The 25,877-nt window shown below is 60.6% G+C and overlaps 2 protein-coding genes across 8 annotated transcripts; both read left to right on the forward strand.

The window, feature by feature from the left end:
- Positions 1-331: 331 nt before the first annotated feature.
- On the forward strand, positions 332-19,605 carry ALDH3B1 (aldehyde dehydrogenase 3 family member B1). Of its 5 annotated transcripts, none has more exons than XM_074275148.1 (13): positions 332-495; positions 809-998; positions 7,912-7,978; positions 8,799-8,880; positions 10,414-10,582; positions 11,719-11,829; positions 12,058-12,178; positions 13,234-13,319; positions 13,615-13,696; positions 13,862-14,248; positions 14,425-14,591; positions 18,573-18,672; positions 19,277-19,605. In XM_074275148.1, the coding sequence occupies exons 5-13, from the start codon at positions 10,421-10,423 to the stop codon at positions 19,468-19,470; spliced, it is 1,410 nt and encodes a 469-aa protein (XP_074131249.1). In that variant the 5' UTR covers positions 332-495; positions 809-998; positions 7,912-7,978; positions 8,799-8,880; positions 10,414-10,420; the 3' UTR covers positions 19,471-19,605. The 5 variants fall into 5 exon arrangements, with proteins under 5 accessions (XP_074131249.1, XP_074131250.1, XP_074131253.1 ...); XM_074275149.1 differs by having other exon boundaries at positions 899-998; XM_074275152.1 differs by lacking the exons at positions 332-495; positions 809-998 and adding an exon at positions 4,637-4,658.
- Positions 19,606-20,569: 964 nt separating this feature from the next.
- Positions 20,570-22,756, forward strand: NDUFS8 (NADH:ubiquinone oxidoreductase core subunit S8). Of its 3 annotated transcripts, none has more exons than XM_074275154.1 (7): positions 20,570-20,708; positions 21,476-21,530; positions 21,612-21,656; positions 21,890-21,979; positions 22,066-22,238; positions 22,312-22,440; positions 22,545-22,756. In XM_074275154.1, the coding sequence occupies exons 2-7, from the start codon at positions 21,476-21,478 to the stop codon at positions 22,674-22,676; spliced, it is 624 nt and encodes a 207-aa protein (XP_074131255.1). In that variant the 5' UTR covers positions 20,570-20,708; the 3' UTR covers positions 22,677-22,756. The 3 variants fall into 3 exon arrangements, with proteins under 3 accessions (XP_074131255.1, XP_074131256.1, XP_074131257.1); XM_074275155.1 differs by lacking the exon at positions 20,570-20,708 and adding an exon at positions 20,957-21,014; XM_074275156.1 differs by lacking the exon at positions 20,570-20,708 and adding an exon at positions 20,987-21,051.
- Positions 22,757-25,877: the final 3,121 nt, after the last annotated feature.

The raw sequence follows: 25,877 nt of genomic DNA on the forward strand, positions 1-25,877 counted from the left end.
ACCTGGAGAATAAGAGACTTACCTGCCAAGCAAGGAAATGACAGCCCTGGCCCGAGCATCCTGTCTCAGGCTGGACTTGAACCCAGACCTCTGCCTTCGCTGTCCCCATCACCGCAGCGACCACGCCAGGCAGAGGGAGGACCAGAAACGAGGTCCGGCCGGCCCCCTGGCCCTGGGCTGCACCCGCGAAACCGGCCCCTGGGGGAGGGGGAAGGAGCCAGCGGGCCAGGGAGCCAGCGGGCGCCTGCTCCCTGGCCCAGCCCGCCTCCTGTCTCTCCCTGGCTCTTCTCCAGGTGGCAAGGATGGAGTTCTGTCACATGCTGGCTCACGTGACGGGGTGGCAGCCTGAGAGTTGTGGGTCTCTCCGACAAGACCAGGAGAGTCGCCCGCCCTCCTCCCTGTGCCCAAGGAGGGCCAGCCACCTCCAGCCCTCCCTTGGGACCCCTCCTGGGGGGCAGGGATGGGGACCTTCAAGCAGATGGAGGCACAGGCCAGGTAAACAGAAGGAGGCTGCAGAGCTGGGGTGAGGGCCCCCCGAGGAACCCCGGGCCAAGGCAGGTGGCGTGGGGGCACGGGCAGCCGGGGCGAGGCAGGGCGCGGTGGGTACTGGCTGGCCTCGGCAGGCGGAGGGCAGGGAGGATGCGCTCTCTGCCCCACCCACTTGTAACCCAATCTCCCTCCTGTCTCCTCAGCTGCACAGAGAAGTCTTCCTTTGTTTTGGCTTCCACAGGCGGGGGAGGGCGCCGGAGGTGGGGCGCAGCCTCCTGGGAGGCCCCAGAGCCCACTTCTCCCTTTCTGACCCCTGCAGCCCCAGGCTCCCATGCAGAAGCGCCAGCCTCTGCCCATGAGCTGCCAGGGAGCGAGCACCAGAGCCTGAGTGACAGCTCCCTTTTTCCAGCTCCCAGCTTTACAAGCAGCTCTGCTCAGAGCAAGCCCGGGAGGCTGGCATGCAGGGGGCACTGCACTCTGACGGAAGAGGAAACTGAGGCACAGAAAAGGTAAGATGTGCTAGAACTACCCAACTTAAGAGCGGACTGAGCTGGGCACCTACTGGGTGCTGGGAAGTCAGAAACCCAGCCATCCCTGCCCTCGAGGACCTCCCAGGCCGCCGGGGGGAAGGCTTGTCCACCTCCATCAGGTGTGGACAGGTAGGGGACCAGGAACGGTCTCTGCGGGCAGCCACAACTGAGTCCCGGCTTTCAACTCGAGGGAGCCACGCGTTCAGAGGCAGAAGTGGGGTGAGGGGCGCCGGGCGTAGGGACAGTCGGCAAGCCCGTCGGGCCCGAGCTGGGAGTGCGTCACTGAATAAGCCGGGAAAGCGAGGTGGGGGCCACCCCAGTAGAGAAATGCTGTCCAGCCTGCCTCAGACAGAGTGCCCTGGGGCAGGCTGGGTGGAGGTGGGAGAGATGGGAAAGCCTTTGCCATGGTGCCCGGGAGCGGGCAGAGGTGCCCACGGCCGGGTGGCAGAGGGGTCCGGGGAGAATCTGCAGCCTTGGGGCTGGAGGTTAGGAGGACAAGAGCAGTGTGGGCCGTGGCCTGGAGGGGGAAGCACAACAGGCAGAGGGAGGCTGAGGAGGGGAGCGGATCGGGAGCGGATTGGGAGCGGATTGGGAGCGGAAGCAATTCCACCTTGGCTGCCTTGATGGAGAGACCCAGGGGTGTCCATTGGGAGAGGGCTGATGGGTAGAAGACAAGGGCTCCGGGAGGAAATCAGCAGGTATTTGCGTAGGAGGATAAAGAATCTTTCAGGAGGTCACTGAGAGAGAGCACGGGAGAAAGGGAGGACGGACAAGCTGCGGGATGCCCACCCTGAGAAGGTCAGAGACGGCTGAGGGGCAGCACAGGGGCCCGGGAAGGGGCAGGGAGGCCGGAGAGAGCACCGGCTCATGGAAGCTGAGAGGAGGGTCTAGGCAGTCAGGTCCTCCGGCCTCCATGGCCCCGACACGGGCAGAATGTGATCCGGGCCAAACCTGGCATTGGGAGGCTTCCCCTGGGGTTGGCAAGCTTTTGTTTAGCGCCCACTGAAGATGGCGGGATTGTCCGAGGAAGCTCTGGAGCCTCTGCCAGGCCAAGGACTCGGGGCTCTCCCGGACCTTTTCCGGCCCCTCAGAGCAGAGCCAGTGAGGAGAGGTAGAGCCCAGGTCCGGCCCAGGGGGCAGCCGCTCTGGTGGCCTGATGCTGGAGGGCCCGAGACCCTTCCAACCCCCCCCGAACCCCAACCAGAGGATCACGCTTGTACCAGGGACATGTAAGGGCGCGGGCCTTGAAGGGCGGCAGGGCCAGCAGGTTGACCCAGGGGAACACAGTCAGGGGATCCACAGTCCCCAGGGCCGTGGCTGGAATCCAGGGAGACCGCAGATGGACAGCGGCGCCTCATAAATGTCAGCTGGCATTAGAGACAAGGAAGCTGAAATCCAGCACTTGCCCTGCCTGTGACAAATTACGGAGGAAAGAGCTCTGCACTGGGGGCAGGGGACCTTTCCCTCCTTCGGCCTCGGTTTTCCCCTCTGTAAGATGGGCGGCTGGACCTTCTCCTGGTCCTGTCACGGAGCTCAGGTCTGAACCCCGGACACTTATTCTCCCACTGGGGTCGCTGACCTGGGAGAAGCAGGGGGATGATTCATGGGATCCGCTTTCACTCCAGGTCCCAGAGGTTTAATTCGGAGCCAGGGCAGGTGCCAGGTGCCTTCTGGGAGACAAGGATGGATTTGAGCCAATCTTGGTCCTCAGGGCGTTAAGTGTTTGTATATGCTTGGGTGAAGGGGGGGAGGGGGAGAGTCAAAGACAGGGCCAGGAAGACCTAAGGAGCCGGGACGCCCAGCAGCCACCCACCCAATGTCTTGTGAGTGCCGCAGAGGTGGCTGTGGCCTTTGGAGAGCAGTCAGGGCCGGCCTCTTGGAGGAGGTGACAGACTCAGGGCCAAAGAGGGTTCAAAGGGGTGAAGAGCGGCTATTTGGGGCCTCTATTATTATAGCCTCCTGACTGGTTTCCCGGCTCCAGCTCTTGTCAGTCAGTCACCATTATTAGGCACCCACTGCGTGCAAGCCACTGAAGACATCGGGATTTTCAGGGGATGCTCTGGAGCCTCTGCTGGCCCGCCAGGCCAAGGCCTTCAGGCTCTTGCTGGCGTCTCCTGGCCCTACAGGAGCCAAGCAGAGGGAAGCCTTCCTCTGGGAGGCAGGATTTTAGTGGAGACTGGGGGGGAGCCAACAATGATTCCTGAAACACAAAGCTGTCCCTAGCAGCCCCTGCTCCAAGTAAGAGAAGCTTCCTCAGTGATTGTGGGATTTCTAGCGCCTCCCCCATAATGCTCTTTGTTCTGCCAAAGTGGGTCCTGGCCACCCCTGCTCAGGCAGCGGCCGTGTTTGGGAAGGCCTCTTCACCTCAGCTCTGCTTGCGCCCCCTTGTCCGTCCTCCCCGGGCACCGCTCAGTATTCCGCGTGGGGAGCGGCTCCTTGGCCTCCTCAGTGGGCAGCGGCTCTGGCTTGAGGTCTTCTTAGAATCCTCAGATCCCAGGGGCACCTGGGGCTTCCTCCAGGGACTGGGAGGAGGCCGGGAGCTAAACCGGAAAGGCAGAATGTGCGGGCCTGGAGGGCCGGGGCCGGGAAGGTTGCGGGTCAGCCCTGAGCAGATGATATGTTCGGGAAACTCCACGCTGTGACCATTATTTTTGTTGGAGCTGGGCAGAGCCAGACAGGGAAAGGAGAATCTCTGAACCCCCACATCTCCCCACTCTCTGAACCCCCAGAATCTTCTTAATCTCTGAACCCCCAGCATTTTCCCAATCTTTGAACCCCCAGAATCTTCTTAATCTCTGAACCCCCAGAATCTTCTTAATCTCTGAACCCCCAGCATCTTCCCACTCTCTGAACCCCCAGAATCTTCTTAATCTCTGAACCCTCAGTATCTTCCCACTCTCTGAATCTCCAGCATCTTCCCACTCTCTGAACCCCCAGAATCTTCTTAATCTCTGAACCCCCAGCATTTTCCCAATCTTTGAACCCCCAGAATCTTCTTAATCTCTGAACCCTCAGTATCTTCCCACTCTCTGAATCTCCAGCATCTTCCCAATCTCTCAACCCCCAGAATTTTCTTAATCTCTGAACCCCCAGAATTTTCTTAATCTCTGAACCCCCAGAATTTTCTTAATCTCTGAACCCCCAGCATCTTCCCACTCTCTGAACCCCCAGAATCTCCTGGAGTCTCTAAACTCCCATTTCTCCCCAATCTCTCAACCCCCAGAATTTTCTTAATCTCTGAACCCCCAGAATCTCCTGGGTCTCTAAACTCCCATTTCGCCCCAATCTCCGAACCCCAGATCTCTGAGCCTCCAGGCTCCCTGCCGGCCCCGCCGGGTCCCCCAGAGGACATCAGGTGTCAGACAGCCCCCGGCACTGGGGGGGTCCCCCCTGCTCTCTCCCGAAGCGGCCCCGGGGACCCGGCGGGGAGCGCCCAGGGAGCCCGCCTGATGTCAGGGAGCCGGCTCTGGCCCTGACCTGGGCTGTTAGCGTGCTCAGGGTAACGGGCTGGCAGGAGGCCCAGACAGAGACACCCGGGCTCCCGGCCCTGGGGCCGGGTTGGAACCGCTGCCGGGACCCGGATCCCGAGGGCCCGCTCCCTCCGGAAGAGCCCCGGGGCCCCAAGATGACCGAGCCAAGGTCTCTCCTTCAGCCCCGTCTCTGGCCGGGTGGGGGAGGTGCCGCCTCGGGAACCCGCCGGCTGGGGAGCCGGGCACGGGCAGGAAGCCTTTAGCCGCCCCCGGGCCGAGAACTTCCAGGCCGGGCCGAGTCTTCCTCTCTGGCCTGGGGGGGGGAGGGGGGAGGCAGGGGGTGTCCCCGCCTCCCAGGGGCCGGGCCAGCTACCGGCGGAATTTTATAAGCGGCCGGGGAAGGCTGGCGGAGGGACCCGGCCTCTGAGCGGGTGAGGGAAGGGAGGAGGAGGAAGATCGAGCGGAGCGAACTGACCCACACCTTCAGGTAGGGGACCCTGGGCACTGCTCACTGCGATCACTGGGATCGAGTCTGGGATCAGTGCGATCACTGGGATCGAGTCTGGGATCAGTGCGATCACTGGGATCGGGTGTGGGATCAGTGCGATCACTGTGATCGGGTGTGGGATCAGTGCGATCACTGGGATCGAGTATGGGAGCAGTGCGATCACTGGGATCGGGTGTGCGATCAGTGCGCCCCCTCTTCCGGCCGCTGGCTGCGGGAGCCGCCGGCAAGGGCGGCCGTCGGGCTTAGAGCGGCCGGGGCGGGGCGCTGTGGGGGCGGGGGGCGCGTGCCGAGGGCGGTCAGGCTCCGTCCCGGCCCGGCGTCCCCTTCCCCGGCCGCCTGACTCTTCCCACGTGGCTCGGGCCCGCCAGATGCGGGGGCGTCGGGGAAGGGAAGGGAGGAAAGGAACTGGGCCCGAGTTCCGTGGCTCCCCCGGCCGGCCCTGCCTCCCCCCCGACCCCCAGAGGAGGTGGGAGGCCGAGAGGGAGGAGCTGGAGGCCGGAATGGGCTCGCTGTTTTCCCGTAAGAAGCGAGGAAAATGGGGGGGGAGGGAGTGAGGGGGGCTCCGCTTTCCGGGAGCCGGTTCGCTTGGGGAGCGCTCCCCCGAGGGCGCCCCGGGCCGGGCTGGGCTCAGATCCCGGCTTTGCGCCCTAGGAGCCCGGGGAGCGCGGGGCAGTCCCTTCGGCCGCCCGAGCCTCAGTTTCTCTTTCTGTACAAATAGAGGGGCAGGGGAGGCTGGGCGGACACGGCCCGTCCGCTCGAGGAACGCGGGGCCCCGAGCGCCCCCAGCTGGAAGCATGAGACCCAGGCCCTCGGGAGGAGCGCGGGGCCGGGCTGAGGCAGCGGGGAAAGCGCTGGTTTTCCAGGGGACTGCGGGGCTCCCGGCGGCGGGGCATTTATGAAGCCCCTACTCGGTACGGGCCGGTCAGGCTCCGGGCTGCAGAGCTAAATAAGCGGAGAAAGCAGCGCTTGCAGCGGGAGGGCGCGGACTCCGACAGCCCAGCCCGGGCCTCGCTGCCCAGTTGTACCGATGAGGAAACTGAGGCGGGCAGAGTTGGAGCAGCTTGCTCCGGACACACGCCTAGGAAAGGGCCACGGAGGTTCAAGCCTCGGGCCCTCCCCGCGCAAACCCAGAGGTCTCAACAACTAGGAAAATAATCCCTCCGGAGGCTGAAGGGCGGGAGCTTGCTCCGGGACCTGGGACCAGCTCCTTCCTGCGGGTTTCCGCTTTCAGTTGGAGAGTCTCTCATCAGTCTTTAATAATCTGAATAGATTCCCAGCCGCGGAGCTCCTCCCAGCTCTCCCCAAGGCAGAGGGATCAGCCTTTCTGGCTGCCAGGTCACCTGGCGGGCCTCCAGCGCCTCCATGGCACCGGACAGCCGCGGCCCTCCCACCCGATGGCCAAAGCTGCCGGCCCTCTCGCTCCCACGCAGACGATGTCCCTCGGGGGCCAAAGCACCGGCCTCCCCCTGCCCCGGCAGTCCCAAGGCCAGGGGTCCTTTGGGAGCAGCAGGAAAGTGGAGCAGGCCGCCTGCTGTGGGCCTCGTCCCCGCTGCCTCCTTGTCCCTGCTCCCAGCTCGTCCCCGCTCCCTGCGGCAGCAGGAGCTCCTCCACCTTCTGCAGAGTGGCCTTCTGGCTCTAAGTTGGCTCTGGCCCAGACCCTCCTTGAGGTTATCAAGCCTTTGGATTGAAAGGAGGACCTGGTAGTCACCTAGCCAGCCCAACCCCCAGAAACGAGGAGCCCTGGGCCAGCCAGGGAAGCCTGTCCGCCAGGGATGTGGGCAATGCCAGGCTTCAAATTGGGGGCCACTGACTGAGGACCTCCTGTCCCCTCGGCCTACAGCAGGAGCCCTGGCTACACATCTCCTCCCTGTGTGGCCCTGGGCCTTGGGGGCCGTGTCAGCCAAGGGATGAGGGCAAGGGCGGCCGACCGAAGCCTCAAAGGCCGAGGACGGGTGCCTCGAACCGAAATGGCCGCACTGTTTCACTGAAAGCCGCTGACCCCTCTGTAGCAATCTAGTGATTCAGCTCAAACTGTCGCAGGCAAAATTGGGAAGTGGCTCCTCTGGGGCCTGGGACCTCCCTCCCTCTCTCCCTTCCCCAAACGCTCGCAGCTAGCTTCTGGACCCTCAGAGTCTCAAGTCTTGTCCACTCCTGAGCTGGAATTCCCAACCAGACTCCTGTTGTAACCCTCCCGCGCTGGGGCGCTCGCTGCCTCCTGAGGCAGCCCATGGCTTCTATTTTCTCAGCTCTTCTTCCCTCTTGCCCTTCCCCTCACCTTTGAGAAGAGAAAAAATACAACATTCAGGATACATCCGCCCCTCTCCGGGCCATGCTCCATACACTGGAGCCCAGCCAGGACCCGGACAGTGGGACCCTCGTCCTGACCCTCCAGACAGAAGTTTTGTGAGAAGAGAATCAAAGATTCCAGGATGGAAGGAGTTCCAGTCCAACTGTTTCATTTTTACATTTAAAGAAACTGAGGCCAGGACAGCTAGGTGGTACAGTGGATGGAGCATTGACCCTGAAGTCAGGAGGACCTGAGCTCAAATCCAGCCTCAGACACTTCCTAGCTGTGTGACCCTGGGCAAGTCATTTAATCCCAGTTACCTCAGAAAAAAAAAAAAAAAAAGAAAGAAAAGAAAAGAAAAAAGAAACTGAGACCTAAGGAGAGGTTAAGTGATTGACCTCAAATCTAAATAGTCAAGCAAGGATTTGAACTCAAGACCTCTGCCTTCAAATACAGCTCCCTTACAACCAATTCATATCCAGCTTGCAATCCATAATCAATCAGTCAGCCTTGCTGTAGCACTTTCTCTGCACCAGGCATGAATTAAGTATACTGGAATGACAATGAAGAAGCAAGCATAGAGTCATTTTTAATTATTTTTTTATTATTTACTTATTTTTTTAATAGGGTGATAAATGGCAAACCCCACGACACTGTAGTGTTGCATCGGGAGAGCATTTGGTTCGGAGCCAAGGTGAGAACATTCACACGGGATCCTCTGTAAGCCAAACCTTCGTTTCGCCAAAGCAGGAGAGCCCCAAAGTATGGCCACCTGACTGATACTAGGGTCAGGGAAAAGAAAGCTTCCACACCATAATTGTGGCTCAAGGCCTTGTTAGGGATACTAACAATGCAAGAAACAGAATCTTTTTGGGGCGACAGCTTAGTCACAGGACCTCTTATAAACAGTCAGGTCAACAACTTGGTACCTGGGCTCGAGGAGCAGTTAATAGGGCGAGCGTTCCTTCCTCGGGCCCAGCAAGTCCGAACATCCTGATTTTCGCCTTGGTTACCCGGTTCTAAAAACAGCTCTGGGGGCAAGTGCTCCTTTCAGGAGCCCGGCAAGTCGAACCATACTTGGTTTAGTGGTTTCAGAAAATATTTGTCATTAATTTTCATAGACGAGTCTAGGGCCAGGGTTAGGGCCCCCCGGGCCTTCTACAAGGGATAATTGGAGGAGGGCCCGAGCTGGGTGTACTTTGGCAGGAGATAAGGTCAGTAATCCGAGGTGGGGTTTGGGGTGTACTTTGGCAGGAGATAAGGTCAGTAATCCGAGGTGGGGTTTGATGGTGGACTTTCTGGCAGAGTGGTGGGCTAGCATAGATATCGTGAAAGGGCTCTCCCCTGAGATGGAAGAGGGGATGAGAAGGTGTCCCAGCAACCTTTCCCCCTCTCTAACGCTTCCTGGTAATAATCCAGAGGAATCTCCCAGCAGGAGAGGGAAGAAGGGGAGAATCCCCGGGGTGGTGGGTTTGCGGTCAATTTCATTTGTCTATGTCATTGATCTATTTCAGAAAGAATCCCCTGCTGGCTGCTGACTGTCACTGCATCTAGTGTCTACACCGCTAGCTCTCTGCCCCAGACCTAGGCAGGCAGGTATGAGAGGGAGGCGAGGGTGTGCCTTTGTGCCCCCCGGGCTCTCTGGCTGGCACTGGCATTTTTGGGGCATCTTATCTCCATGGTAAAGAGGCTTGGTCTGTTTGTTGAGTTGCTTGTGACTCAGTAAGTCAATAAGAGGGGAGTCTGGACTACCTGGGACGTCACTCTCGATGAATGGAGAAGCTGGTTCTCCGGGAAACTGAAGGGTCAAGTCAGCAAACATTTGTTGCTATGGGGGCAGTAGGTAGAAGGGGGATGGGTGTGAGGGACACAATGGCTACCAGAGCTCCCGTTCTAACGGAGGGATTGCAACATGAATACAACACTCAGAAACGTGGAGAATATAAAAAGGAATCTCAAGCCAGAGATTCTTCTAGACCGAGGGAGGGGAGCGAGCTTTTGGACAAAGTCAGGGAGGCAGGAATGGAATGCTGTTGCAGGAATCGGTTGGCAGACCGGTCTGGGATGGAGGGGGTGGGAAGGGAAATGGGGCCGGGGAGCCCGGGGAGAGCCGGGCACTGAGCGGGGCAGACTGGGGATTCCGGCAGCCTGAAACCCAGCCGGCATCTCTCCTAGAAATAGTTTACGTGTGCCCACGTTCTCACCCAGGTCTCCCCACCTGGCTGGGAGTCGGAAATGATTTCTCCCCTTTCACAGATCGAGGCTGCCCCCCGGGAGGTTGTAGTTTCAGTCCTTCCCGAAAACCTTTCTAAGATGCTTGAGTTTTCTTTCCCGCCTTCACCAAGAGATGTCAGCGACCCTTGTGGCTGCACCTGGGTTCTGGTTCCCAGCCATGCTGTTTTTAAAATCAGCCCCCAAAATTCCAGCAGAAGGCCTGGATCTGAGTTCTAGATCATCCATTCCAAACCAGAGCCATCCCTGGGCCTTGGCGGGCTCCTCGGTGAAAGGAGGAGGTCGGGCTCAGTGGTCTGGAGCCCCCGTCTAGTCCTGGGCCTGAGGTCGTGCAACCTGATTCTGAGGCTCCTTGTCCTAAAGGGCTCAGAGGAAGGAGGGACAGCTTTCGGCTCCCTGAAGAGCTGGCCTAACGTGCTGTTGTCTCCAGAAGCTGCTGATCGCTCTCTGGGAGGAGAGCTGCTGTGTCAACTCAAATCTCTTGAACAGATTCTTCTTCCTGTAGAGAGCCGACTCAACTCTGGCCTAGAGCAGAGACTCCCTATCTCTGGAGTATCTCTTTTATCCTCCCAGAGAATGGGCATGGGATAATGCAAGGGCTTCTGGGAAAAATTACTTCAACCAATGAACTTGTTCCTCCTAGCATGCAAGCTCTTCCCCAGTAAAGGCCAGAACTAGAGAATTGTCAAGTACTGACTTAGCACTTAGTAAGAACCTAATATTTCATTATTTCATTAACACTTAGCAAGAACCTAACAAGCTAGTGCTGAGCATTTGGGGGAGTCCACATTTAATGATCGGGGCACACATTCTTGCCTCTGTGTGGCGGAGTGTTGGGCCTGGGGTCTCCAGGGCCACAGGGCGCTCCAGCCCCAAGCCAATTCCTCCTTCTTCCAGAATCAGGATGAATCCCTTTGCAGACATTGTGCAGAGCCTCCGGGAAGCCTTCCACTCCGGGAAAACCCGCCCAGCAGAGTTCCGAGCTGCCCAGCTAGAAGGGCTGAGCCGCTTTCTGAAGGAAAACCGAGATTCCCTCCTGGCTGCCCTGGCCCAGGATCTACGCAAGGTAAGGCCAGAAAGGCTTCTCTGGAGACCCAGTCAGGGCATCTTTTCTTTCTTTCTTTCTTTCTTTCTTTCTTTCTTTCTTTCTTTCTTTCTTTCTTTCTTTCTTTCTTTCTTTCTTTCTTTCTTTCTTTTCTTTCTTTCTTTCTTTCTTTCTTTCTTTCTTTCTTTCTTTCTTTCTTTCTTTCTTTCTTTCTTTCTTTCTTTCTTTCCTTTCTTTCTTTCTTTCTTTCTTTCTTTCTTTCTTTCTTTCTTTCTTTCTTTCTTTCTTTCTTTCTTTCTTTCTTTCTTTCTTTCTTTCTTTCTTTCTTTCTTTCTTTCTTTCTTTCTTTCTTTCTTTCTTTCTTTCTTTCCTTCCTCCCTCCCTCCCTCCCTCCCTCCCTCCCTCCCTCCCTCCCTCCCTCCCTCCCTTCCTTCCTTCCTTCCTTCCTTCCTTCCTTCCTTCCTTCCTTCCTCCTTCCATCCTTCTTCCCTTCCTTCCTTCCTTCCTCCTTCCATCCTTCTTCCCTTCCTCCTTCCATTCTTGCAAAGGTGGGAGACTGGAGGTATCCAAAAACAATACATTTTTTCTTGATGTGTTGATTAGTTTTGCTGAATTTTTCTCATTTAGCCCCAGCCCTGAAGTCAGGAGGACCTGAGTTCAAATCCAGCCTCCAACACTTAACACTTCCTGGCTGTGTGACCCTGGTTCAATTCCCTCAGGAAAAAAAAAAATGTTTTTTCTCTTTCATTTTATTCCTTACTATAACAGAGAGACCCCCTCCCATCTCCCCCTGCCCGACCCCTCCTAGTGCCCTCAGCTCCCCTTCTGCTTATTCTGGGTGCTTCCTGTGGCCTCCGAGACCGCCCTCCTTTTCTGCCTCTCTTTATGTCTCGGGGGCTTCCCCACCTGCCCCCCCCAGGCTCTGCGATCCTCTTGCTGGAGGGCTCTCAGGGTGACTTGGCAAGTGCTTTCTGGGACTAGCCTGAGGAAGCCCCCCTCCCCCACTGGGCCAGCTTGGGGCCGAGCCTCTCTGCCTCTGCTGGCCCTAGAGCCCTGGAGAGGACGGAGCCCAGGCCTCTAAGCCAGGCTGGGGGGGCCTGCGCTGGGACATGTAGGGCAGGGCCTGGGGCCTGACCTACAACCCCCTTCTCCTGCAGCCTCCCTTTGAGTCAGAGATCTCCGAGATCAGCATCTGCCAGAGTGAGATCAACCTGGCTTTGAACAGCCTGCACAGCTGGATGAAGGACGAACATGTGTCTAAAAACCTGGTGAGGCCAGGTGGGAGGCAGGAGGGAGGCAGGAGGGAGGCTGGGGGCCCAGTGGGAGGCAGGGCTAATGGGGAGGCTGGGGGCCCGATGGGAAGCCAGAGAGAGGCTGGGAGGCGGAGGGAGGCTCCCCTGCAGGTGCTCCCCTCCCAGGGGCTTCTCTTTCCTCGGGTTCCCTGAGGGCCCCAAGCTGAGACCCGGCTCAGGGCCCAAGGACGTCTCTGTGGCCAGGCCACACAGCTGGACTCGGCCTTCATCCGGAAGGAGCCCTACGGCGTGGTCCTCATCGTCGCCCCCTGGAACTACCCTCTGAACCTCATGCTGGTTCCTCTGGTGGGGGCCATCGCAGCAGGTGAGGATTGAGGGCCCGGACCTCGGGGGCACCACCCCCCGCCCCTCCCCTGCTGTTCCCGGCCGAGCTGCAGGGAGAGAGATGGGGGTCCGAGGAGAGCAGCCAGCGTGAGTGAGGGGCCCCAGATTCTTGTCCAAGAACGCCTGACACCCTGGGGACCTTGGCAAGATTCCTCCATTTTCCTGCCTCTGCGGACTGGGGTTGAGCGAGGGTCCTCTTACGTTCTCTAAGAGCCCTAAAGCCCCTTCATGGGGAGTGGGAGGCAGCTCAGGAGGAGGGCGGGGGGGCGAAGTGTTATCTCAGGGATCTTGGGGTCCGATCGGAAGAGCTTTATGGGAAAGCAAGCTCCGGCTGTGACATCACTGGTTATTCCTGACACCCCAAGGCCCAGGAATGTGGTCAGTGAGCCTCCCCCTGCCTGACCACATCATCCACAGCTGGGAACATCCCCTCCCTGCAGCTCCCTTCTAGGTTCTCAGGCTCAGTTCTGACGCTCTGGGTTCTAAGATTCTAGAACACAAAGGTTCTAAGGTTCTAGGACACGAAGGTTCTAAGGTTCCTCCCAGGCCTCAGAAAGCGGATCAGGTCCACTCTGCCCGAGTCCGTCCCCCTTTCCTGCCCGCCCTCCCTCCCAAACCTGTCCTCGCCAGCCTCACGGCCACACCTCCCCTTCCTGGAGACCGGGGGGGGGGGGGGGGGGGGGGGGGGGGGGGGGGAGGGGGGACTGGTCCAGCCTCAGGAAGCAGCCCCTGGGGATCAGGCTGCTGTCCTAGCCCGCCCAGACCAAGGGGGCTCCCCAGCTGAACCCGGCTCTCCTCCCCGCCCAGACCGAGGGGGCTCCCCAGCTGAACCCGGCTCTCCTCCCCGCCCAGACCGAGGGGGCTCCCCAGCTGAACCCGGCTCTCCTCCCCGCCCAGACCGAGGGGGCTCCCCAGCTGAACCCGGCTCTCCTCCCCGCCCAGACCGAGGGGGCTCCCCAGCTGAACCCGGCTCTCCTCCCCGCCCAGACCGAGGGGGCTCCCCAGCTGAACCCGGCTCTCCTCCCCTCCCCTCAGGTAACTGTGTGGTGTTAAAGCCCTCCGAGATGACCAGCAGCGTGGAGAAGATCATGGAGGAGGTGCTGCCCCGCTACCTGGACAAGGTGAGGCTCAGCCCGGAGCTGCCCAAGCTCCCCCTCCCGGCTGTGATGATCCCTCTGGCCTGGGGAGCCTCCTGGTGAAAGCAGGACTGAGGCTTTGGGGGAGGGGCCCCCCGAGCTTCTCCCTCTGGACCCGAGAAGTCGAAAGCGTAGCAACCGCTCAGAGCTGGGCCGGTGACGATGGGCGAGGGCTCTAGCTGGGGGTCCAGGCGACAGAGGGAAGGAGGAGGAGTGTTCCGGGCTGGGCAGGGAGTCTGGACGGGCTGCCCCAAGGAACCAGCTCTTCCCTGTGTCACAGAACTGCTTTGCTGTGGTGCTGGGGGGCCCTCAGGAGACCACCGCCCTCCTGGAGAACAGATTCGACTACATCTTCTTCACAGGTGGGTCTGGGAGGGTCCGGCGGGGACAGCCAGACTGCACCATCGGGTCACCAGGAGGGCCGCCCCGAGGAAGTGGCTTGGGCTGTCTTGGGCCCGGGGCCTTTGAGAACCCGGTTCCTGGGTCTGCAGGAGACGCTTAGGGGTCTACACTTCTTCCATCCCCAGGGAACACCACTGTGGGCCGGATCGTCATGGCCGCAGCCTCCCAGTACCTGACCCCCATCACCCTGGAGCTGGGGGGCAAGAACCCCTGCTACGTGGATGACAACTGCGATCTCCAGAACGTGGCCAACCGCGTGGCCTGGTTCCGCTTCTTCAATGCAGGCCAGACGTGCGTGGCCCCGGACTACGTGCTGTGCAGCCAGGAGATGCAGGACAAGCTGCTGCCCGCCCTGCAGCGCGCCGTGACCCAGTTCTACGGGAAGGACCCTCAGAGCTCCCCCGACCTGGCCCGCATCATCAGCCCCAAGCACTTCCTCAGGCTCCGGGGCCTGCTGGGCAGCGGGCGCGTGGCCCTCGGCGGCCAGTCAGACGAGCAAGATCGCTACATCGGTGAGTGCTCCCCTCCCCCTGGGGGGCCCTGGGCTGCTCAGGCTGAGGGAGGAGCCTCTGGGGGACCAGGCCCGGGGCCCTCCCACCCCTGGGGTCTCCGTGGCCGGCAGCACGACCCCTCCATACGCCCCCCCCCGTGGGTCCCCAGCTGAGGTCTCCTCTGTGGTCCGAGGCAGCCCCCACGGTGCTGGTGGATGTGAAGGAGACGGACCCCGTGATGCAGGAGGAGATCTTTGGGCCCATTTTGCCCATCCTGACCGTGGGCGGGGTGGAGGAGGCCATCGCCTTCATCAGGAAGAGGGAGAAGCCCCTGGCTCTGTACGCCTTCTCCAATGACTCCAAGGTAAGGGGAGGGAAGTGCCAGGGAATTGGAGGAAATGGGTCTGAGGGGCAGGTCTAAGGCCAGGGGGCAGCGGATTGTGTGGAGTGAGGGGGAGGTCAGAGTCCTGGGGAGCAAGGGAACAGGCTGGAGTCAAGGCGACCCTCACCTCCCGGCCCCCACCCGCTCCCTCCCTGCACAGCTCCCCACCTCTGCCCTAGCTGCCATTCTCCCCGGGCAGCTGAGACACCCTTACGTGCTGAGCAAATTTCATCCCTTGCTGAGGTTCCGAGTCAAGAGGGGCCGACTTGGGTCGGCCCGTTCCCTGAGTGAGGCGTCCAGACGATGGCCCGTCCTTCAGGGATGGAGCGTCTCATGAGGTTCTCATGAGGTTCCCCAAGTCTGGTGAGCCAGAACAAAGAGCTGAAGGACCAGACTGTTCTCCCCAGAGGCGCAGAGGAGGAGGAAGCGGCAGCAGGAAGGCTCTGTCCCAACGTGCTGAACCCCAGGTTCGGGCTGGAGGAGAGGGAGCAGTGGAGTGCTCCCCGCAGGCTTTCCGAGGCATACCTGTCGTCCTTCCACGAGGGGGTGTCCTGGACTTGGACTGCCGACCCGCTTCTAGAGTGTCTCAATGTGGAGAGGACTGGGGGTGCTTCAGAGCCAGCCCGGCCCCGGCCACCAGCAGGTTTCCTCTCCCCTCCTGCCTGGGCTCCACATTCCAGCTAGGTTCCCACCAAGTGCTCGACCAGGTCTCTCAGGTTCTTCTCCTGGGTACGAGAGGGACGGTGCCAGAACCAGAGCTCTCACTGTGGGTCGGCTTCCGCTTGCATAGTATCCAAAGGAGGGGTCTTCCCAAGGGTCTGTTCTCGGTCCTGTGCCACTGACATTGTTGACACGTGGGGCTGGAACCAGCTTCTGAAAACAACCCCAACAAAGGGCAATGACGGGTCCTCCCGATGGATCTTGATGTGGGAAAATACCAACCCCTGTGCGGCTTTTAAAAGTCGACTTCCCTGGGCTGGGGGGAGGCATTATACTCTATTAAAACGATTGGGGGCATTTCATGGACCACAGCAGCTTGACATGGAGGCCCAGAGAGCAAACAGGCCTAAAGAGTTGATATGGAGATGACTTGGCTCCTGGCACGCTAGTTGACAAGTCAGAGAGTGACTGGCAGGAAGGGCCGAGGGAGCTGCAAGTGCAAGTGGCAGGGGAGGCCTTGGGGACACAGGAGTGGCCTGGGGATGCCACAGTGCACAGAGCACTGGGCTCAGAGTCAGGAAGACCCACGTTCCCGAGTTCAAATCCAACCTCAGACACTGTGAGAGCCTGGGTACATCACCTTCCCCTCAGTTTCCTCAACTGTAAGATGAGCTGGAGAAGGCAATAGCCAACCAAGCCTCTATTGTCTCTGCCAAGAAAATGGCAGTCACAGAGAATCACACCCAGCCAGAACGAGTGAGTGAAGGACAAAACTACTGGGGCTGAGCTGTCCTGCGGAGGTGCGGTTCGCTTTGTCCAGCATGGCCTCAGAGGGCCGAGAAATGGGAAGCACAAAGGGGAAGACGGCTGGATCTCGGGAAAGAGTCCTAATAAAGAGAGGAAGACGGCTGGATCTGGGGAAAGAGTCCTAATAAAGAGAGGAAGACGGCTGGATCTGGGGAAAGAGTCCTAATAAAGAGAGGAAGACGGCTGGATCTGGGGAAAGAGTCCTAATAAAGAGAGGAAGACGGCTGGATCTCGGGAAAGAGTCCTAATAAGGAGAGGATGACGGCTGGATCTCAGGAAAGAGTCCTAATAAAGAGAGGAAGACGGCTGGATCTCGGGAAAGAGTCCTAATAAAGAGAGGAAGACGGCTGGATCTTAGGGAAAGAGTCCTAATAAAGAGAGGAAGACGGCTGGATCTTAGGGAAAGAGTCCTAATAAAGAGAGGAAGATGGCTGGATCTCAGGAAAGAGTCCTAATAAAGAGAGGAAGATGGCTGGATCTCGGGGAAAGAGTCCTAATAAAGAGAGGAAGACGGCTGGATCTCGGGGAAAGAGTCCTAATAAAGAGAGGAAGATGGCTGGATCTTAGGGAAAGAGTCCTAATAAGGAGAGGAAGACGGCTGGATCTCGGGAAAGAGTCCTAATAAAGAGAGGAAGACGGCTGGATCTTAGGGAAAGAGTCCTAATAAGGAGAGGAAGACGGCTGGATCTCGGGAAAGAGTCCTAATAAAGAGAGGAAGACGGCTGGATCTTAGGGAAAGAGTCCTAATAAGGAGAGGAAGACGGCTGGATCTCGGGGAAAGAGTCCTAATAAAGAGAGGAAGACGGCTGGATCTCGGGAAAGAGTCCTAATAAAGAGAGGAAGACGGCTGGATCTTAGGGAAAGAGTCCTAATAAAGAGAGGAAGACGGCTGGATCTCGGGGAAAGAGTCCTAATAAAGAGAGGAAGACGGCTGGATCTCGGGAAAGAGTCCTAATAAGGAGAGGACGACGGCTGGATCTCAGGAAAGAGTCCTAATAAAGAGAGGAAGACGGCTGGATCTTGGGAAAGAGTCCTAATAAAGAGAGGAAGACGGCTGGATCTTAGGGAAAGAGTCCTAATAAAGAGAGGAAGACGGCTGGATCTCGGGAAAGAGTCCTAATAAAGAGAGGAAGACGGCTGGATCTTAGGGAAAGAGTCCTAATAAAGAGAGGAAGACGGCTGGATCTTAGGGAAAGAGTCCTAATAAAGAGAGGAAGATGGCTGGATCTGGGGAAAGAGTCCTAATAAAGAGAGGAAGATGGCTGGATCTGGGGAAAGAGTCCTAATAAAGAGAGGAAGACGGCTGGATCTCGGGGAAAGAGTCCTAATAAAGAGAGGAAGACGGCTGGATCTGGGGAAAGAGTCCTAATAAAGAGAGGAAGACGGCTGGATCTGGGGAAAGAGTCCTAATAAAGAGAGGAAGACATCAGTCAGGGCATTATGTGAGTAGGTATAATAAATGCTTTTAAGATTACATGTGGCTGTTCTTGAGCGTTCTACCGGTTACTAAACTATAGATTCAAGAGATCGTGGCCAGAGACCTTTGAAGGCCTCAGAGGAGGGTAGAGTTGACACTGCAAAGGTCAGTGGTCAAAGGTACTCTGTTGGGCCTAGGACAGACTAGTAATTGTAACTGCCAGGAGGCACGTTACAAAATGGCTGGATCTCGGGAAAGAGTCCTAACACTGAGAGGTGGCCAGAGCACTAGTGGGCTGTCCAGAGAAGTGGAGACTCGGCCATCCTGAGGTCTCCAGACAGGCTGGATGACCAGCCACCCACTCAGCAGCAGTTCTGGTGTTGCCCAGTGTCCAAATCTCCATCAGGGGTTTCTTGGCAGAGATTTGGAATGATTGGCCACTTCCTTTTCCTGCTCATTTTACAGATGAGGAAACTGAGGCAAACAGTGAAGTGACTTGCCCAGAATGGCCCAGCTAGTGTCTGAGGCTGGACTTGAACTCAGGTTGTCTGGACTCCAGGGCCAGCACCCTGTCCTATATGCTCCTGGCTGCCCTAGTGTGTAGAGGGGATCCCCATCTTCAAATGAGTTGGATTCTAGTCTCAGAACCCTGCTCCCTCCCGCCTCCAAATCTAATTTATCCTAACGGTAAGAGGGAGACAAGAAGGTTCTGGAGCAGGGTAGCAGCACACTGAGAACTGTACTTCAGGAGGGCTCCTTTGGCAACCAAAGGAGAACTGGAAGTGAGAGGCCTTTGTGAGAGTCCAGGCCGAAGGGATGAGGTTGCCGGGGACCACCTGAATGGAAAGAAGGAGTGGCTAGAGTGTGTCCCACAGCTCAGGGAGTCCAGGGGAGGAGAACGCGGAGACTCGACGGCCCTCACCCTCCTGAATCTGCCCTCTGGCTCCTCGCCTTGGTACTGATCTCTCCGTTTCTCAATGCTGAGACCTTCTGGGCACAGGGACGGGCAGCCAATGCCCGCAGTGAGAGGCCCTCGCAGGCGTCCCGGGCCCCCCTGAGCCCTCCCGGCTTTCTCCTAGGTGGTGCACCAGGTGTTGGACCAGACCAGCAGTGGGGGCTTCTGTGGGAATGACGGCTTCATGCACATGACGCTGACCACGCTGCCCTTTGGAGGAGTAGGTAGGCCCGGTGCTCCGCCTCATCATCCGCCCCAACCCCTGGGGCCCAGTTCTCCAGACCCCCCATTTCCTGTCCCACCCGCCATATTGGAATGGGGGAGAAATCAAACTTGAACCCGTTTCCCTGATTCCAAGGTCTCCCCACTGTCTCACTGCTGACCCAACTTTAATGTTTACTGAGTCAAACGGCCCTCCTGGGCCTGGCTGGTTAGAAAAGACTCAATTCCTGCCCTCGTGGACTCACAATTCTGCAGCAAAAGGCACAAGAGTTGAAATGTTTATTACTTTTAAGCATTTTTTCGAATTCCAAATTTTCTCCCTCCCTTCTTCGCCTCCCCCACTCACTAACAGGGCGAGCAAAAACTATCCGTGTGAAATAATGCAGGACTCATTTCGGTATCAGCCCCTGCCCCCCCCCCCCCACTACAGGGAGAACATTCCAGTAGCTCCCCCACTCGGAGCTCGGATCTCTCCTCAGGGGTCCTTAGGGCTTAATTGCGCAGTGGATTAAGGGGCCGCGGTTCGGGTCCTGCGCGGAGGGTTTGCTGACCCCCCCACTTCCGGAGGCCCGGCCCCTCACCGGCCGCCGCCCTTCTATCCCGCAGGAAACAGCGGCCTGGGCGCGTACCACGGGAAGTTCAGCTTCGACACCTTCTCTCACCGGCGGGGCTGCCTGCTGCGGAGCGCGGGCCTGGAGAAGTTCAACTCCCTGCGCTACCCGCCCTACGCCCAGCGCAACCTGGGGCTGCTGCTCTCCCTGGTGGAGGTGGGCCGCAAGAGCCAGTGCGCGATCCTCTGAGCGCCAGCGCCCCCCCCAGGCCCGGCCCCGAGACGAACCGCGGGAGGACTCCCGCCCGGCCCGCAGGCTGGCTCCTTCTGTACCGGCAGGGGGCTCCCTGCCCAGTGTAAATAAAGGCCTTGTGAGAAACCCAAACCCAGGCCTCTGATCACTGAGCGGGGCCTGAGCCCGGCCGAGAGCGCGGTGCCTCTCGGGAGGGACCAGGGCCGGCCGGACTGAGGGAACCTTGCCGGCTCCTTCCCGCTCGGGGCGCAGGCGCCGTTATGGGAGGGGAGTGTTTGGCTCGGTCCCCCTCAGAGCCCGCGGGCAGCCCCAATTCCTGCCCAGGGCCGGCACAACCCGTCCTCCGAGGTCCCTCTTCCCGTGTCCAAAGCTTCCGGGTGCAGCTTCTTCGGGTATCCAGCTTCTCTCCCCCGACTGTTCCAGGGGCAAAGACCCCTCCCTTTCCCTCAGCCTCCTGGGGGTCTTCCAGGCATGCCCCCTCCCCCCGCCCTGCACGGAGTTCAAATCCAGCCTCTGCACCTGCTAGCCGGGTAACCCCACCCCCCGCCTCAGTGTCTTCCTCAGTAAATGGCCGGAGAAGGCCGTGGCCGAGCACTCCGGCATCTCTGCCAGGAAAACCCCACCGGGGTCACCATAGGAAGCTTCCCACTGAGGCCATTCCGGGGCCAGGCGGGGCTCGGCAGCGCAGAGGGCCCCGGGGGAGGGGCGGGGCGCGGAAGGATCATAGGCAGGTGCCGGCACCGCGAGTCCGGACTGCTCTGACCCCGACTTGCGCACAGAATCCGTAGCCCCGCCACGACCCAGGCGCAGGGACTAAGTCACTCTGTAAGGTGAGCGGCAGCGCCCACTTTATGGACCAGGAAATTGGGTCACTCACGTGACCGCGCCCTCACGCCCCTCCCACGAGATGCTAAACACCTGACACCCGGCGTTCCCCGCTCTGGCACGTGACGACGACGTCTTTGCTCATTGGGTCTTCTGGACAAGCATGGCGGCGCCCAGCTTGACTTCCTGCGAGACCCCGAATTTGGCCAATCATTCGCGGAATCAAGGTTACGATCCCGCCTCTTGCGTCTCGACCAATCAAGGTTTTTCATTTCCACCCTGCGATCCTGAAATGACAAGCCAGCGACCCAATGGAAGCTGTCAGGCGGTGACGGCGGCCCCCGCCCCCAAGTGACAGACCCGGCTTTGAGGTTCAGCAGCGGCGGCGGCGGCGCCGGCGCTTCTTCCAGGTGGGTTCGCAATTTCAGCTGGCAGAGATGAAAGGGAGAAAACAGCGCGGCTCCGGGGCTGGGTCGGGCCAGGCCAGGCCGGGCATTCTAGCTCCGACTGGACCGCGCAAGAGGTCGCTCCTGCCGTCCTTCGGGATGCAAGCATGAGGGTCACCCTGGCAGTGCGCATGCGCCTTGCGCGCTGTCGGGCTGGGGGGGCGGAGGCCCGGCCTGAGGTCAGAGGTCGAGGGTCAAGAAGAGGTTCCTCAGCTCCCTCCCCTTTCCAACTTCCCGCCCCTCCCCCCGCATTTCAGCCCAGCTGACAAGGTTCGGTTCCGGAGAACTGGAAAGGGACCCGTCCAAGGTCACGAGCCGGAGCCGGGCCCCCGACCTGCCCCCGGTTCTCGGGACCCCTCCCCCCTCCCCTGGCTCTGCCGGACACACCGGGGACGCACCGCGGGAGCGGGGGGGGGGGGGGGGGGGGCGGGTATCTCCAGAGTCTTCCAGAAATGGGGAGGGGTTTCTAGTCCTGACGGCCCCGAGGGGAGGGAGGGGGAGTGTAGCGGAACTAGTGGTGAGTGGTGGTCTGAGAAGCGAACAAAAAAGTAAAGAAATCAGTGAATGAGGGCGTGAAGAAATGAATGAACGAATGAAAGCACGAGTGAGTGAGAAGGAATCAGCACGTGAGTGAATGAATGACCCTGAAGAAATGAACGAATGAGTGAATGGACGAGGGCTCCAGGGGACCCCTGAACCCCCGGTGACCCTCGCTCCTCTCCTCTTCCCAGATGAGCTCCCCGAACATGGCTGTGCTGCGGGCGCTTTCCCGGGTGGCCGCTGCAGGTAGGCCAGCCCCACTGGGCGCAGGGGGCGGGTGGGAGGCTTTGCCCCTGGGCCACAGTGACCCTCTGCCTCTTCTTCCAGGCCTGGCCAGAGGTCTGCACTGCAGCGCCCCCTCCTCCTCCTACAGTGAGTATCCCCGGTGAGGGTGGTCTTCTGACCTCTGACCCAGCCCACGGCGCCCTGGGCAGGGAGGGGAGGTGGCGGATGCTCAGAGAGCCCGCTTTGCCGTCAGCTTTGGCCGGTCCGGTCCCCAGTGCACAGAACACGCCCTCGCTCGGCTGTTCTTTATCTGGGCCCCTCACAGGGGGGAGGGGCTCGGCTCCTGACGGCCCCGCCCAGCTGACACGCCTTCTTTCCAGAGTACGTGAACTTGAAGGAGCCCCCCATGGACATGAAGTCCGTGACCGACCGCGCCGCGCAGACCCTGCTGTGGACCGAGCTCATCCGAGGTGCGCGGGGGGCCAGGGAGGGGGGCCGGGGGGCCGGGGGTCAGGAGCAAGGCAGATGCCCACGGGGACCCTCTCCCTTGTCCTAGGTTTGGGGATGACGCTGAGTTACCTCTTCCGGGAGCCCGCCACCATCAACTACCCCTTTGAGAAGGGCCCCCTGAGCCCCCGCTTCCGGGGGGAGCACGCCTTGAGGCGCTACCCGTCGGGGGAGGAGCGGTGCATCGCCTGCAAGCTCTGCGAGGCCGTGTGCCCGGCCCAGGTGAGGCAGCGGCACCTGGGGCCCCGCGGGGATGGGGGGGGGGGGCTCCGCCGCTCAGCCGCTCCTTCCGCAGGCGATCACCATCGAGGCCGAGCCCAGGGCGGACGGCAGCCGGAGGACCACCCGCTACGACATCGACATGACCAAGTGCATCTACTGCGGCTTCTGCCAGGAGGCCTGCCCCGTGGACGCCATCGTGGAGGTCAGCGGGGGCGGGTGACACCGGGGTTGGGCACTGAGGGCCTGCGTGGGAGTCCTTGGAGGGAGAGGCACCCCAGGGCTTCACGGTTCCCCACCCCCACCCAGGGCCCCAACTTCGAATTCTCCACGGAGACCCACGAGGAGCTGCTTTACAACAAGGAGAAACTTCTCAACAACGGGGACAAGTGGGAGGCCGAGATCGCCGCCAACATCCAGGCCGACTTCCTGTACCGGTGAGGCCGGAGCCCCGGCCTCTTCCTCGCCCCCTCTGGCCAAGGGCCCTTCCCCCGGCCCCCAAAATAAAGCCTAGAAACGGGTGCTGGGCGTCTCATTTGGCACGTCGCACCAGCCCCCACCGCCCTGTTCTGGGGGTTGCTGAGGGGTGCTGGCCAGACCAAGGTGGGGGAGGGGTCTGTTCCAGGGTCCTTCTGAGCCTCACTCTCAGGGGAGGGCACCCTCCCCTAGTGGAGGTCCTGCAGGCCTGCCCCCACCGCATGCCCAGGAAACCTCATTTAAGAAGGTGGGAGAGGCCTGGGGGCGGGGCAGCAAGCCCTCAGCTCAGCAGGGTCAGCCCGGGGTAGGGGCACCGGCCTGGTGAGGCAGCCCTGCTTAAACATCATGGAGGATGGGGCAGGGCAGCCCTGAGGGTGAGGGAGTGAGGAGGTGGCCCCGAAGGGAGGCAGCGGCGGGCGCGCCGGCCACAGAACACATCCCAAATCCTGGTTGGGTCTCCCCTCTGGTCCTGGGAACCGAGGCCGAGCTAGTGGGGCCTGCCCTCACAGAGCCTAGGACATGACGGACCGGGAAGGGGGCCTGGAGAGGATGGGGAGTGGACCCGCTGGGCCTGCCTCGGCCTGGGCGCCGGAGGGATGGCGGACGCAGACAAGCTGAGGGAGGCCGAGGGGCCTTGGGGCCAGCCCGGGGTGGACAGGGCTGGGCCCCCATGGCCGTATTCAAAGAATCCGTTCCATCTGGCCTGCTTCAGGGCCAGGGGCAAAGGCAGCCTTGGACACTTGTTGGCTGTGGGACCCGCACCGGGCAGTCAGCTCCCTCAGCCACAAGGAGGAGTGCCCGCGCCTGGCTCCCAGGCTGGTTGTGAGAGCCAGTGGGATTGCTGCTGCAGTGATACCAGTTCTCACTGTGGGGGCTGCTGAGGGCCCTGCCTTTAAGTCACAGATGAGGGCAGGCAATGGTGTGTGGAAGCAGCAAGGGGGGGGGGGCACTTGGGAAAGTTCTGGAAGCACAGACCAGGCCAGACCCTCAAGGGGGAACCCACCACTCAACAAGCACCCACTACATGCCAGGCACCAGATCTAAGAGACAAATCCTGGCTCAGGGGGCACACACACAAGCTATAGCCAGGAGGGAAGGCCCCGGGATCCAGGGGCACCGAGAAGGTCCTCTTGGGGCAATAGGAACTAGCCAGGACTTCAGGGGAGACAAGAGGCCCAGAAGGGGGGGGCGGGCAGAGGGCAAGCCAAAGGTGGTCAGCAACCCAGACACTGGGGGATGGCGGGCTCAGCTGCCCAAGGGCGCTCTCCCCCCCCCCCCCAGCTGCCCACAAACAACTTCACAGAGGGGGCCTCTGATCCCACTCTGGCCAAAGGACGGGGCAGAGCCGCTGGGGGCAGTTATTACCCGTCACCACAGCTGGGTGGGCTGGCAGCTCCAGAAATGGGACCCTGAGGAAAGAAGCTGGGAGACCTCCCTGACCTCGGGGGACTTGCCACATGAGGGGAAGGGGGGGACAAGGGGAGAGGCTGCTGCAGCCCCCGTGTGTCAGGTGGGGCCCCGCACGTGCACAAGGCCAAGAAGAGGGGCAGGGGATCCTCAGAGATCCCCAGCAGGGGATTATGGCCGACCACCCCTCCCCCAGTGCCCGGGGAAGCCCTGGAGGATCAGCTGCGTTTCTGACAGATTTGTCCCAATTTAGGGAGACCCAAGTTCAAGCAGCACCTCAGCCACTTCCTGCCTGTGTGAGAAATCACCTGCGTCTGCCTCAGTTTCCTTAGCTGGAAAATGGGAACTGAAGAGACAAAAGCTAAAGAGCGGCACCCAGTGCCTGGCACATAGTAGGTGCCACATAAATGCAGTCTAGGTCAGAAAAACGCTCCTAGGGCCCAGAAGGGGGCTGGGGGAGCTGGGGGCGTTCCCTGCCCCCCCCCCAACTCTGAAACGGGACTCAGCGCTAAATCACAAGGACCGATTGCTGACTGGCTCCTCGCTAACAGCGCCAAAATCTGCCCTCTAGGGATGCAGAAACGTTGGGGGATCTGCCCAGGGGCTTTGGGGTGGGGAGGGGGAAGGGCAGCCCAGCCGTCCCCGGAGAGGGCTTTAAATTTCCGCCTGGTGCCTCATTATTTCTCGTGAGTCACTTCCCGTTTTCTGGGCCACGAGGGACCCGCGCACAGACACACTCACCACGTGGGGGGGGGGTCGGGAGGAGGGGGGAGGAGTTCTCAATCCAATCCCAAGCCTTGGGCCCTAGGACGGGGGCATCGCAAGCCCAGCGGGAGCCACAGCTGGACCCCCCCCCCATGGGGGCTAGTCACCTGACCTCCCCAGCCTCGTTTTCCCGGAGGGTAGAACCGGAGGCCGGCCTGGGCCGCGGCCCGGGGCTCCCGCATTCCAGGACGCGCTTCCCGGAGGGTCATGAAAAGGGCCATTTCTCCCATTCGGCTCCCGGACGTGGAGACCCCCGGGAGGGGCGGCCCAGGGATCCAAGGGCCCTCGCCTGGCCCGCCCCCCGGCCGCCTGCGCCTCCTCAGAGCTCCCGGTCCTGGGAGGGCCCCTTCCCAGGCTCCTCAGTTTCCCAAACACCAGGCTTCCCCCCTCCCCCCCTTTCCCTTGCCCTTGAGGCAGCAGCGTGGGGGTCTCCCCCTGCAGGAAGCCCCCTCTTATTGCCTTCATTCTCACCCCCACGTGCCATGCGTTCTCCACTCCTCTCAGTCTTGCCCCGCCCCCGCCCCGTGACCCCCCCCCCGGGGGGTTCCTGAGATTCATTTTACAGATGAGGAAACTGAGACTAACGGGAGGCTTCTGGCCCCGGCCCCCACAGCGCAGGTGTCTGGGGCTGGACTTGAATCCAGGTCCCCCCGAGTCCGGGCTGGGCTCCCGCGGGGCGCGTGGGCCTCCGGCTCCTCCGCTCCCAGGGCAGCTCCCCCAGGACCCCCAGGGCCGGCACAGCGGGGACACGGAGTACACTTTCCCTGGCTGCGCGAGGCGGGCAGACGCCCCCGGGGCTCCCCCTCAGCTCAGTCCGGCGGGGTCCCCGCCCCCACTCGGCCAGCAACTTCCCCCCTCCCCCCATCCCCCGGGCTCTTCCAGCCGGCCCAGCTCGGCCCAAAGTCACGGGTCCGGCCAGCGGCCCGACCCAAGCCTGGAGCGGGAGCCGGGGGCGGGGCCGGGGCGGGGCCGAGCTTCCCCGAAGGAAGCGGA

The sequence above is a fragment of the Sminthopsis crassicaudata genome, chromosome 6 (assembly GCF_048593235.1).
Source record: "Sminthopsis crassicaudata isolate SCR6 chromosome 6, ASM4859323v1, whole genome shotgun sequence".
Classification (NCBI taxonomy): Eukaryota; Metazoa; Chordata; class Mammalia; order Dasyuromorphia; family Dasyuridae; genus Sminthopsis; species Sminthopsis crassicaudata.